Source organism: Malus domestica, chromosome 03 (assembly GCF_042453785.1).
Source record: "Malus domestica chromosome 03, GDT2T_hap1".
NCBI lineage: Eukaryota > Viridiplantae > Streptophyta > Magnoliopsida > Rosales > Rosaceae > Malus > Malus domestica.
Genome location: NC_091663.1, coordinates 35860136 through 35873006, shown reverse-complemented (window position 1 = coordinate 35873006; position 12871 = coordinate 35860136). Strand labels below are relative to the sequence as shown.

At 40.3% G+C, this 12871-nt stretch overlaps 2 protein-coding genes across 5 annotated transcripts; one reads left to right on the top strand and one right to left on the bottom strand.

Annotated features, from left to right (window-relative positions):
- Nucleotides 1–3382: 3382 nt before the first annotated feature.
- On the bottom strand, nt 3383–4555 carry LOC139194857 (uncharacterized). The gene is made up of 2 exons (XM_070819783.1): nt 4151–4555; nt 3383–3979 (listed from the first exon to the last, which is right to left on the bottom strand). Exons 1-2 carry the CDS (start codon nt 4553–4555, stop codon nt 3383–3385), a joined length of 1002 nt encoding a protein of 333 aa, XP_070675884.1.
- Nucleotides 4556–8195: 3640 nt separating this feature from the next.
- Nucleotides 8196–12198, top strand: LOC103408095 (LEC14B protein-like). 4 transcript variants are annotated; one of them, XM_008346961.4, is made up of 11 exons: nt 8196–8488; nt 8808–8852; nt 8957–9383; nt 9641–9760; nt 10010–10087; nt 10442–10618; nt 10830–10907; nt 11066–11241; nt 11473–11631; nt 11836–11896; nt 11973–12198. In XM_008346961.4, the coding sequence occupies exons 3-11, from the start codon at nt 8985–8987 to the stop codon at nt 12135–12137; spliced, it is 1413 nt and encodes a 470-aa protein (XP_008345183.3). In that variant the 5' UTR covers nt 8196–8488; nt 8808–8852; nt 8957–8984; the 3' UTR covers nt 12138–12198. The 4 variants fall into 4 exon arrangements, with proteins under 4 accessions (XP_008345183.3, XP_008345184.3, XP_017180408.3 ...); XM_008346962.4 differs by having other exon boundaries at nt 8231–8488; nt 8954–9383; XM_017324919.3 differs by lacking the exon at nt 8808–8852 and having other exon boundaries at nt 8248–8488.
- Nucleotides 12199–12871: the final 673 nt, after the last annotated feature.

Below are 12871 nucleotides of genomic sequence, written 5' to 3'. Positions count from 1 at the left end.
AATGGATCCCCTTGGTGGAAGCTCTTCATAACTTCGATAATGTAGCAACAGGTTCATTCATTCTTTCTCATATTTACCATCTTCTCTTCGAAATGACTCAGGGCGAGCCATTTGAGACTAACCTGAATGGACCCATATGGATGATACAAACATGGCTCCAATGGTAATTTTCAGAGTTTCGGGCTGCCAACTTAGAGTTCCCAGAAAGTATGGCCCCTGCCCGAATTCTAGCTGAAGCTGCTCCTACTGATCACTCCACCTTTGCCTCCTTTTATTTCTTCAAGGTTTGTAAGACTCGATCAGACCTGGAATGGGGTGTGTTAGTCTTGAGAAGATATCCTTGGTTCTCCGACCAGGCCTTTTCAGATGCTCCTGGAGAAGATGCCACCTCCTTTTGTAGGGAAAAATTTATTAGTTGCATTCAATCGAGAGACATGGCCTGGGGAGTTCGGGGTAATCGATACGATCGAGGGTTGGAGGTGTATCACCCTAACTTTTGCGGCAGGCAATTAGGCTTTAGGCAAACCATCCCTATCCCATTTTTTGACTCTGTTCATTGTGACACTTCTTTTCGCTTAGTATCTCCCTCTGAGACGACCTTTAGAGTTGCCCGACACAGTCTTGAAGTCATGAGTCAGGCTGCCCGAAAGTCCGTCATCCTTAATTTTGAATGCACTTCACTCTTCTCTTCTTGGTGGGAAGACAAATGGACCAAGAAATATGGAGGAGACTTGAGAGAGACTCATGATCGCCTGTTCGGTCAACTTTCTCTTAAATCATACCCCAGTTCGGGTGAACTTGAAAATTGGAAGGAGATTATTCAAGAGAAGAATCGGGTTCTTCTGATAGGTATTTCTTCTTCTTATCTTGATTCCATAACCCTTCTCTTAAACCCTTTTAACTTTTTCCCTACTTAATCCTGCAGCCAAAGTGGATGTTGAATCAGTACCTACTGAGTCCAAGGATGACTCAGCTGATGCAACAGTTCTTCACGGAGCTGCAGCAAAGGCTGAAAGGCGGGAAGCTGGAGAAGGTGGGGATGTTTCAAAAGATTTAGGAGCTGAAAAAGAAGTGCCTGAAGCCACCATCTAAGTGTCTAAGCGAAGGAAATCAGTTGTGATTGAGAACTCAGATTCTGATCCTGCATCCCCACCCAAGACCAAACGACGAATTCCTACCCCTACTAGAAAGAGTAAGAGAACCAGAACCGTCCAAAATCTCAAGTTTCCAGATCCTCCTGCTCCAGTTGCTGAGGCGGGCAAAAAGAAGCAAAAATCTTCAAGTGAGTTGTGTTCCTTTTTTGTTAGGTTGCCACATTTCTTCTTTATCTAGTTACCTATGTTTTTCTTGAACACATGACCTCAAGCATCAAAGAAACCAACCATCGCTTCCAAGGATGAACCCTTAGGAGCTGAAATGTATAAAAAGGTTGAAAAATTGCGAAACCTCACCCCTTAAAGAACTTGAGGTACGGTCTACTTTCATGTCTACATAGTCTTTCCTGTTTTCACAAAAACCCTGAGCATGGTTACTTGAGTCAGGTTGCAAGAAACGAAAAGCTTCATCTGCCCGAGGTCTCTTCACCACTTGCCCAAGAAACAAACCTCTCTCCCCCCTCGGGTTAATCCTTCGGAGGTACACTCCCTTTCTTCTTAAACCTTAGGTTAACTTTTATAATTTCTGGGTGTAATGCCTGATCTTTTTCTTCTTCTGACTTTATCCAGGTCGGGGTATCTACCCCCTTGCCTAGTCAAGGTTCTTCTTTTGTCTTGAAGGCAACTCCATCTTCTCAATTTGATCCATCCACATGAGTAATGTTGCACTTTGTGGACGAGGACAGTAATTTGGTGAGTAACCATCCTTACAGTGATTTCCCGTACATTGTTTCGATATTAACTTTGGTTTACCTCTTCCTCAGCCTTCTTCAATACAACATCCATCAGTGGCAACAAGTGACGAACCCATAGTCCCTGAGATTCCTGTGACTTCAGAAGCAACTACTCTGCAGGTGTTTGCCTGCCCGACAGTTACCCTTGATGAACCTCATTCATCTCCTCAGGGTCGAACTCTGGTAAGGAGATATTTTCTTCATGTTCTTCTCTTACCATATGCTTACTAACAATTGCTGCCCTTCCTGGGTACTTCCAGGGTATTGGTGAAGGTTCAGGCGCAGTTTCTTCTTCCCCTGTCAGTGGTAGGGAGTCTTCTCCTCAACCAGGAATTGGTACTCTTCCTTGTGAGACTCCAAGGCTTAGTCAGGTATATTTCTTCCTCCCAAAAGTTCCTTTCACTTCAAACTATATATTTAACAATTTGATCTTCTTTTGGTCTTTGCAGTAAGTTATTGAAGAAACCTCTCATCCTCGCTTGGTTCGTAAGCCAAAGCTCCCCCGACCTCATTTAATTATTGGGAGTGCCGGGATTGTTCATCCTGGAATAGAGAAAGCCGGAGAGCTAAAAACTGCCTCATCAGTAGGTGCTACTTCATTAGAGGAAACTGAAGTGCGAAATCCCCCTCATGCTTCTCCATTTTCAAAAACTGCTAAGTTGCCCGAACTATTTGAAAAATTTGGGCAGCTCGAGACAAGGCTGAAATCTTCGAAGCATTATTCACCTTCAGGTTTTCCAGAGCAAAAGTGAGTTTTCCAAGAATGGGCAATGAAGGATTTCTCTGCTTCATTTAGCCTTAAGGCTCTGTATGATCTGGAAAAGGTTACGAGTGAACTTTTCAAAGCGGGCCAGCTGTCAAAAACCCAACATGATTCTTTTCTCTCTTTCTTTGAGAATTTGAGGGCTCTTCGGGACCAACATAAAAGAGCAGAAAGACAAGCCAATCGTGTAAGATGTTTCCAGGAGAAGGAATCAAGTTCTTCTGCTCAGGTAGACAAGTTGATGAATGATGGGTTATTAACGAAAGAAAAAATTGGGGTGGTGACTTCTGAAATCCAAAAACTAGAGGAATAACTGGTTGTTCTCAAGGCTGAGCAAGCAACTCTTCTTGACACCCTCGAAAATCAAATCGAAGAAGTGAAGAAGACAAACTTGGAGTTAGAGCATTCTAAATCTCAGCTTGCAAATAGCCACACCGTTCTAGTCGAACCTAGTAGGATTTTTACAATCATGCAGACATATCACTCCCGAATAATCACCCTGAGTGAAGATGTAAAATTATTAGACTAGGATTACTTGTAATCCCTCTTTGAGTGGAATGAACATGTACTTGGTCTTTTGCTTGCTTCGCTTCTGGCCCTTGTCTGAACTTCTTTCGGGCAACTCTTTGCCCCCTTGTTTACTTTCCTCTTTATTTGAGCGAGGGTGTTGTGATGACCTGAGATCCATCTTTCCCTTTTGTCGTAACAATTGATGACACTGGCTTCTTCATCTAAACTAGATGAATCGCGTTGATAGGAGCTTCCGGGAAAGGATTGGTATCAACCATCATACTAGCTTGTGGCTTGTCAATTAACAACTTTCCTTTCACTATAAGGTCTTGTATCCAGTCTCTGAACTGGACACAATTAGTTATAGAATGGTTGAAGGTATAGTGTAACTTGCAATACTTCTTTCCCCTCAGCTCTTCTGATTTGGGCATCTTTTTCGTACTGTCGGGCACAATTACTCTTGCCTTCACCAGCTCTTCATAAATCTCAGGTGCTTTGACCAGATCGAACGAATAGCTCTGGTACTTGGGAGGTTTCATTGGAACAAAGCCTCCATCGTTCATCACAATCTTCTGGTCCTTGATGGGTTGAACTAATCCTTTCACCGTCAATGGTTTGAAAGGCATAGTCATCTTAGCAGCACACACCTCGATTTCCTCTCTGTCATGGTCATCCTCCTGCTCTGGTCCAATTTCTCCTACCTCCACATGATGAATTGCAGCTTTTTTTTTGTAGAAGGGATGAGTTTTGGAAGTATGCTTCATTTGCTGTTCTTCTAGCAATAGCCTTTCATATTTTGTGGCAGCAATGACTAATTCCTGTAGATCGTTAAATTGTGTGTCATAAAATCTTTTCCTCAAAGGTAATCTCAGAGCCCTTTGAGCGATTGATATGAGCTGAGCTTGGTTAACAGGGAATTGACACCTCATCCTTGTCTTCCTGAACCTCATCATGAAGTCTTATGTGGACTCATGCTCGTATTGTTTGACCTCAACTAGATCATTAATAGTCATTTCTGGTTCTATTCTGTAAAATTGTTCATGGAAAGCCATCTTCATCTGCCCCCAGTTGACAATAGAGTTAGGGGGTAATAGAGAATACCACTGGGATGTAAGTCCTGCCAACGAATTCCCAAACAACCTTAACTTGTAGTTTGGGTTGTCTTCATATGCCACATAGTGATTAGAGAATTTGAAAATGTGATCTCTGGATGACACACTGCTATCTTCACCTGTGAATGATGGGAATGCGGGCATCTTGAAATTGAGAGGAAATGGATTCTGTTCATCAATGTATTCAGGATAAGGCTTTTGATAAGTAATCCTGAACCCCAGGCGGGCTCGTGGTTGAGCATTTTGAACCACTGCCCTCCTCAATTCAGCCAACTCATCCATTAGTTGTTGAGTAGCCGTATTATTCTAGAAGAGAAGAGCAGACTTGTTCTTCGGGCTTCAGTTATTGCCTGTGAATGTTTCTTTCTTTGATTCAGGCTTTCTCCAGTTGGTTCCCCCTCCCTTATGAGCCAATGGGGGTGGGCTATAAGGAAGAGGTTTGTCCGACGTTGCGGAGCTTTCTTTTTTGCTGGAATCTCCTGTTATTATGGGCATCCCATACATTGTCCTTTCTTGCTGGCCTTGCTTCCTGTTATTAAAGGATAATAATGGGAAGCTAGGAAACTCTTTCCCCAAGACTGACTCTATCACGGGTTGACTTCCTTCAGGAACTGCTTTCTTCTTTCCCCTATCCGTTTCTTCTTCTAATAGTGGAAATAGGGGAATGACTGGCTTACTTCTGATGGTAACCTGGCTCATCCCACTCTCTTGAGCGCCTTTTGGAGTGGAAAACTCCAGATCCAGCCTCCTCTGTAAATTCCCTGTTAAAGTACACAGTCTACTGACTTCCCCCTTGGTCTCCAAAGAGATTTTTTCCATACTTCTCAATACTTGTATCATGGTAGCCTGTAATTCCTCATTAGTTCATTTCCATTCCGACTTCCCGGATGAAAATGGGTTTTCTAGGACCATCTTTCTTGATGGGGAAGGAAGAAGGATTTCCTGAGTGATCTGTCATTGGTAGCAAAAGTTGAGAAGAACCGTCCTTCGTATTCTTTCTGCACAGTTTATGGCCTTTCTTCTTGGACATGCAAGATCCACACAAATGAAATCCCACTGAGCGTGCCAAAACTATGTTCGTGGCAGGAATTTCCGTGGATGATGCTTCCTGGCCAACGAGCACACAGCTTCCCGAGAGGTCGACGCCGGTTGATGTTTTCTGTCGGGCTTCTGCTTTACTGGCGGGCTTGTCGGGCAAAGCCTGTTGGGCAAGGCTTAAAGAGAATGACATAGTTAACTTTGAAATGTGCCTTTGTGGGGCCTTAGGTGTAGGCCTTGAGGCTCACAATCAAGATTAACTTTTAAGTGTTCAGGCGTGCCACTGCCATCTTCAGCATGGCAAATGTAGAACGGATGTTTGAGTTTTAATTATATATATTCGAGAGACTATGTTAGTTATTGACAGGTGCCTTTGTGGGGCCTTAGGTGTAGGCCTTGAGGCTTCTCATAAATAACTAACTTAGTACTTGAACACATAGGTTCCTTTTCTTGGTTATATGAGTCTTATAACCATCATACTTCTGATTACCTGAGCCCAAAGAGCAGAATGAATCCAAATAGGTGCATTTGTGGGGCCTTGAATAGGCCTTGAGGCTTCCCATCAGAACTCCTTCTATACTCAATGTTCTCGCCCGAGAAATAGGATGAATCCAAATAGGTGCCTTTGTGGGGCCTTGAATAGGCCTTGAGGCTTCCCATCATAATTCATCCCGTACTCGAACGTTATATGGTAATCATAAATAACAGAAATAAAACTAAGTGACAGGTCGATTACTTGCGCCTCAAGTAACTTCGGACTTCTTGTTATCAAAGCTTGTCGTGGATGGGTTAAGTCCACTTCATGTTCTTTTTTATGCCTTGAGGCCAAAGACTTTTGAGAGTGATCAAATCTTATATGCCCGAGGGCTTAGAACTTAGATCTGGCTTGAACTATGAAGACATATTCAAATCGGATTCAAGCGCTGAGAGAGAGTCTTTTAATAGCCATATTACTAGAAATAACTTGGATACAACTTGTAGTATACAACATATTGCTAGGCTAATGAATGAAATGACAAAAACAAAGAGGGTCGGGTAAGGTTTAACCTTGTCGGGCAAGGTTGATCGTCTTGCAACTTCCTATCTTTGTGGTTTATCAGAAGCTTTGGAAGTTTAGAACAGGGGTTGGGAGGTGAGTTTACAGAAAGAAATCGATACTACAGCAAGAGTTGAACAGGGTAGCAGAGCTATTACAATAAGGTTTATCCCGAAAGGGATGAAGGCTTGGGCTGACTACACCTTCGTTTTAAAGGCAAATATGGCTTTGAGCAGAGTTTGTGCTTGTATTTGTTTGTTTGAGTGTCCTTGACTCTGAATTCTCTTTCTCCTTTTATAAACACCTTGGCTTGGCCTTCTGTAGCAACAATCTTACCCGAATACAGTTTGAATGATAGTGACTTATCAGCTATTTACTTGTACTGCCACCATAAAGTACTTTTGGGCTGATTAGCTGGCTGGTCTATACCACTTAGCCCTTGGGTAGGTGAGCAAGTGGTGCAAATGATCTGCACCTAGTCGGGAAAGGCATTTTCTGCCTTCTGGACTTGGGTTGTGCTTCGGGCTTCTCCTTGTTTTTTTGGGCCAACTCCATTCTAAGCCCAAAGTTCAAGTTTTAACCCAAACAGTCTGTATTTTATATAACATGTTTTGGGTTCGATATATCAACGTTGTAGTCACAATTATTATAGCATCACATGCCCATATGACAGTTTAAAAATATCGATCTTGTTCAAGCCCAAATAGGATGATGCTATATGTTCATACTTTTTTTATCTTTTACACAGTCTTTCTAAATTTCGATCGTCGAATTGAATGAATTGAAGAAATTAAATGACGGAAATTAAAAAACAATTTGTGAGAGCTAAAAATAAATGTGTGGACAATACCAACCCCAATAATATACTAGAAGATGACATAGCTACGAAGGCCCGTCTCCAACCTACAAAAGGTCTCACAAAAAGGAGAAAATAGCATTCAACCACTTAGTACTACAATTTCGTGATATTCCTTTTTATTTGTAAGTGAAAAGTCTTAGGTTCGATTTTCGCAAAAGACGAATTTGAACCATATTATTATGGCTAACCCAATGTGAGGTTTAGCCCACTTCCCCACCACCCCGCCCTTGAAGTACATAATATCATTTGTTCAAAAATAAATAAATAATAGCAACCAAGCCTTATCCTACTAAGAAAAAAATATAGCAACAACCAAACCTTATTCTACTAAGAAAAAAAATTAATAATAGCAACAGCCAAGCCTTATCCCACTAAGTAGCGGTAGTTGTATGAATTCTAGAATGCCACTGCGTTCGGCTTTGCGTCAAGTGTTCTGTTAGCTCCAAATAGCTCATATCTTCTATCATTTCTCGTGTGCTTACACATCCAATGAAGCATTCTTATCTCCGCCATACTTAATTTTTGTATGTCTTTCTTTTTATAGCTTAACATTCCGTGCCATAAAAACATTGCTAGTCTTATTGTGGTTCTATAAAAAAAAAAATTCTTGAGCTAAAGTTGCATACACAACACACCCAATGCATTCTTCCACTTCATTCATCCATCTTGTATTCTTTTGTTGTGCTTTCTAACTAATTCTTTGTTCTTTTGCAAGATAGATCCAAAATAACTAAAAAGTTTACTCTTTGGTACTTCCTAATCTCCAATCCACGCTTTGCTCACTTTTTACCATGCTCAAACCACACATTGAGTCACGTCCGGGTCACGATCCAATTTTAGCACAAATTCATATCATAGAGATTCGATATGATGAACAAAGTACCGGATGTTGACTACCTGACACACTTCTCATCTTCTTCTATAGATAAACTTGCATAGGTAAAACCGGTGGAGTTAAAAAGGAGAAAAAGAGAAGACAATAAAAAAACAAAACAAAAAAACTAGTGCCCCGAGCTGCCACGTCGTCAATCCGTCAGCAGCGACTCTGCGGGGGAGGAGGCAGTGAATTCTGCTGTCACTCTTATCGACCAAGCCCACCTCCAAAAAAGTCTCCATCCATTAATCCATTTATTGCACAAACTCCATGGATTCATAGGTTATGTGATATACTGATACTCTGAATCCTGAGTATCCATTAATCCACCACCAAAGTCATTGCTTAACCAAAAATCCAACAAAAAGTCCCCATCTTTGTGCCCAGTTCATCACTTTTTCCAAAGAGGTAAGCAAGAAATTCTCTCTCCTTCCTTTGATTTTCTTTAAGTTTTTGCGTAGAGATCGATCGAACTGGCAATTGGGTTCTTACTTCTTAATTCTCGAAAACCATTTAGTTTAATTTGTAGTCCGAGGATGAAAGTGTTCTTGGATTTAAGGTTGTTGGGTTGGGAGCTGGTTCTTGTATTTGTAGAATTACCGAAAAAAGTTAGTAGCTTGAGGTGCATGATAGAAAATAATTAGGACATAGATTGTTCACTGAATGGAAAATCTAGCAATTGGGTTGTTCTTATGTTACTTTTGCTGTTTTTTGATGGCTTAAATAGGATTTTGACATGATTGGGAAGCAGTTTTGAAGTTTCAACTACATTGTAAGTGCTTGTAATGTTTTTTATGACTTAAATTTGTAGGATTGACACCTTTGCTGTTTTTTAATGAATGAGATTTGAGATGTATGATAACGTTGTTATAGCAGACGCGGCCGCAGTTGGTGATTTGATGAGATGGGGTATTCACTCAGTAGATTGGCACTAGAATCTGATCATTTTGATCCTGGAAATGCTGCCGTCCATGGAGTCGGTAACGGTCAAACACCCAACAAACCATTGCATAATCTAGAGCATGAAGTAGCCCAGCTCACAAAGTTGAGGTCAGCTCCCAATGAGCGGCTTACCCAAATTGGACCTAGAAGGCGGGACTTGCCCGTTTCCACGGTCAGGATGCTGGCTGGTCGAGAGGGCAATTATTCGGGAAGAGGAGGCAGGTTCTCTTCTGCAGATCGTTGCCATGTTCTAAGTAGATATTTGCCAGTCAATGGTCCTTGGCCTGTCGGCCAAATGTCTAGCCGAGCTTATGTCTCTCAGTTTTCGGCAGATGGATCCCTTTTCATTGCTGGGTTTCAGGTAACATGTTCATTGCTTGCACTGTAAACTAAATTTGGCAAATTGAGAACAGGATGACCATCCTGACATCTTTCTTTATCGAGTTCATCTGATTGTTTATTAAACCAATTGAAAAGAAAACGTAAGATGGTTGCATTGTTTCTTCAGTTCTGAAGCAGAAACTTACTTGAACTTGGAGTTATGTAAATTTCAAATGTAGTGATTGTCGATGATGCTATGGGCTTGAATTTTAGTTTTTGTTCAAATGCTCGTTGCAGGATAGCCATATTAAAATATACAATGTGGATAGAGAGTGGAAAGTCCAGAAGAACATTCATGCCAAAAGTATGCGATGGACTGTCACTGATACGTCTCTTTCCCCGGATCAACGCCATCTTGTGAGGCCCTGTATATTGTTATCTTAATTTCATGAAAAATTGGGCCCTTGGCCTTCGATTATGATACAAGAAGTCAAGATTCATGAGATAATGGTGCAAAAAAGGATGTTAAACTACTATATATACATATCAAGCACTAAATATTTGGAAATCGGAAACTATTTATAATCTCTCAAAACACCCAGAGGTCTACATATCAATGTCTCTCAATAGTTTTATCTTTATTAAATTTAGATTCCGCTATTTCAGGTTTATGCGAGTATGTCCCCTATTGTTCATATGGTTGATGTGGGATCTTCTGAAGTGGAGTCTCGTGCAAATATAACGGTATGCAAATGCGCTTTCTTATGTTTTTTGAAATTTCTAGAGGGTGCATTCTCAACAATTTTCTTGTCTTCTACTTGTTACAAAAACTCAGTGAAGATGCTAGTGACTTTGAATGATAAATAAATACTACAGAAATCACTCGGTCACATAACCATTTGATTGGATGTTGTCTTACATTTTGTCATCTTATTTCGGATTGGAGAAAAGGAAAATATAATGAAATAAATTGGATAATGGTGTTCTTTCTTCCAGCAGAATTATCATGTCCAAGACTAGAGAATGAAGGAAACTGGGAATTTTGGTTTTGCTTCTGCCGTAAGTTTGCTGACAGTCAGAGAATGATTTTTTGTGCAGGAGATCCACGAGGGTTTGGATTTTTCCTCTGGTGATGACGGAGGGTACTCATTTGGTATTTTCTCCATAAAATTCTCAACAGATGGACTTGAACTTGTTGCTGGAAGTAGCGATGATTCCATATATGTTTATGATCTTGAAGCCAATATGCTATCCCTTCGGATTCCAGCGCACGAGGTATAAGAATTTCTGGACGCTTCTATGATTCTATCTTGTGTTTCTTTTATTTCGTTTATTGATTGTCAGTACTCTTTAATATTGTCGTATTTTTTTTTTTACTTTTATTTTCTTGTCGTATTGAAGAATACTGAAGTGTAATGTGGTGACTGCTCTTTGAATGAGAGTGGAATCTTTCAGGCTGGAAATTTGATGGTGCTTTCTTTTGCAGTCTGATGTGAACACCGTATGCTTTGCCGATGAAGGTGGCCATCTTATTTATTCTGGGAGTGATGATACTCTGTGTAAGGTAAATTTGCCATCCCCGTGACTTCTAATTTTGAGTTTCCATTGTTCATAACTACGTCTGAGAGTGATGATACTCTTCAGTTAGGTAAATTTTCGAAGTCATTATTTGACTTACATGAGATGCATGCAGAAACTCATATAAGGTATAGCTTTGTGTAGGTATGGGATAGACGTTGCTTTAACGCCACAAGGAAGCCAGCAGGAGTCTTGACTGGACACCTAGAAGGTATTGCATTCATTGACAGCAAAGGAGATGGTCGTTATTTCATTTCGAATGGTAAAGATCAGACCATTAAACTTTGGGATATCAGGAAAATGTCTTCTAGTCCCGCTCGGTATGTTAACATCCTAGCTATCCATGGTGCTTTTGGAATCATATGAAGTTTATTTATCTACTATTTAATCATGGTCAGTGAACACTACGATATTAATCCCGTTATACAAACATCATAATATTATCTCTTTTCACTTCGTCATTCAAGATCAGGATAGTTTGGAAGGGCTTCGCTTGAACTTCCAGTTAATTTACTACAGTAAGAGAATAACAAATTTTCAATTTGTTCCAGCACTCCAGGGGTCAGGAGTTCTGAGTGGGATTACAGATGGATGGACTACCCACCCCAGGCAAAAGATAAGAAACATCCGTCTGATCAATCAGTAGCTACGTATAGAGGACATTCAGTCTTGCGTACGCTTATTCGCTGCTACTTTTCTCCGGCATATAGGTAAGCGTTAGTAATAATCTTTTCGTTCAAATTTCCCTAGAGCTCTAGCATCTGCTTTCACATCCTGGTCAAGTATTTTATGCTCAAATGTAATGTTCAACTGCTTTGATTAAAATTTTATCGCGGTATAAGTTTCTTACTCATTTCGCAGTACTGTCGATTATTTGATACTAACGAAAGATTTCATCTACGTAAAATTTGCAGCACCGGTCAGAAGTACATATACACGGGATCGCATAACTGTTGTGTTTATATATATGATTTGGTATGTGCTGTACGTTTTATTCTCTCTGGTAGAAGATTTCAGTCCGAACTTCTGGTAATTTGATCGATCTGTGTAGGTCACCGGAGCCCAAGTTGCGACGCTGAAGTATCATAAAGCACCGGTGAGGGACTGTAGTTGGCACCCCTATTACCCGATGCTCGTAAGCTCTTCTTGGGACGGGAAGGTTGCTAAATGGGAGTTCCCCGGCAGTGGAGAAGCGCCGGCCTCATTGTATTATTAATATCGGATTTGTATTCACTAAATTCACTTGTACATAAATAAAGAAGGGAGTTTTAACGAAATACTCTCGGTACTGTTTACTTTTAACGAAAAACCACATTTTTACCTTGTTCTGGTTCTATTCACTACATTTTTATTTGTCATTTTTCATTAAAACTAAAGTTTTTTTGGATTTTTCGTTGGTTTTCCTAAATAAATAACCTTGTACGTGGTAATTATATTGTTCGTCCAAACCATTCCTATTTGTTCCTCTTGGTTTTTTTGTTTGATTACTTTTGAGTGCTACTAGAATTTCGAACTCGAGATGCATGGGGAAAATTTTAACACCTTATCTATTAGGATATTTGACACATGTAATCTCGGGAAAGTCAAAGTTCACAAAACCAGCATGGAGGCTAAAAAGAACAACAACAAAATTTTATCCACTAAATGGGGTTGGTTGTGTGAATCCTAGAGTGCCAAGTCTTTCATTAGACTCTAATACTCTATGTATTTTTTTGAAAATTAATTTCCAAGTCTTTTTATGTCTTTCTCAACCCTTTGTGCTCTGAGTCTTTGTTACATAGTCGCATTTTCTAACCGAAACATCTGTAGTTCTTCGTTTCACACGTTCAAACCACATTAATCAATTTTCTCTCATTTTATCTTCAATTGGAGCCACTTCTACACGAGAAAAAAAAAAACAAGCAGAAAATAAAATCTAAGTAATTTCATTGTGAAAGACAAAAATCGATG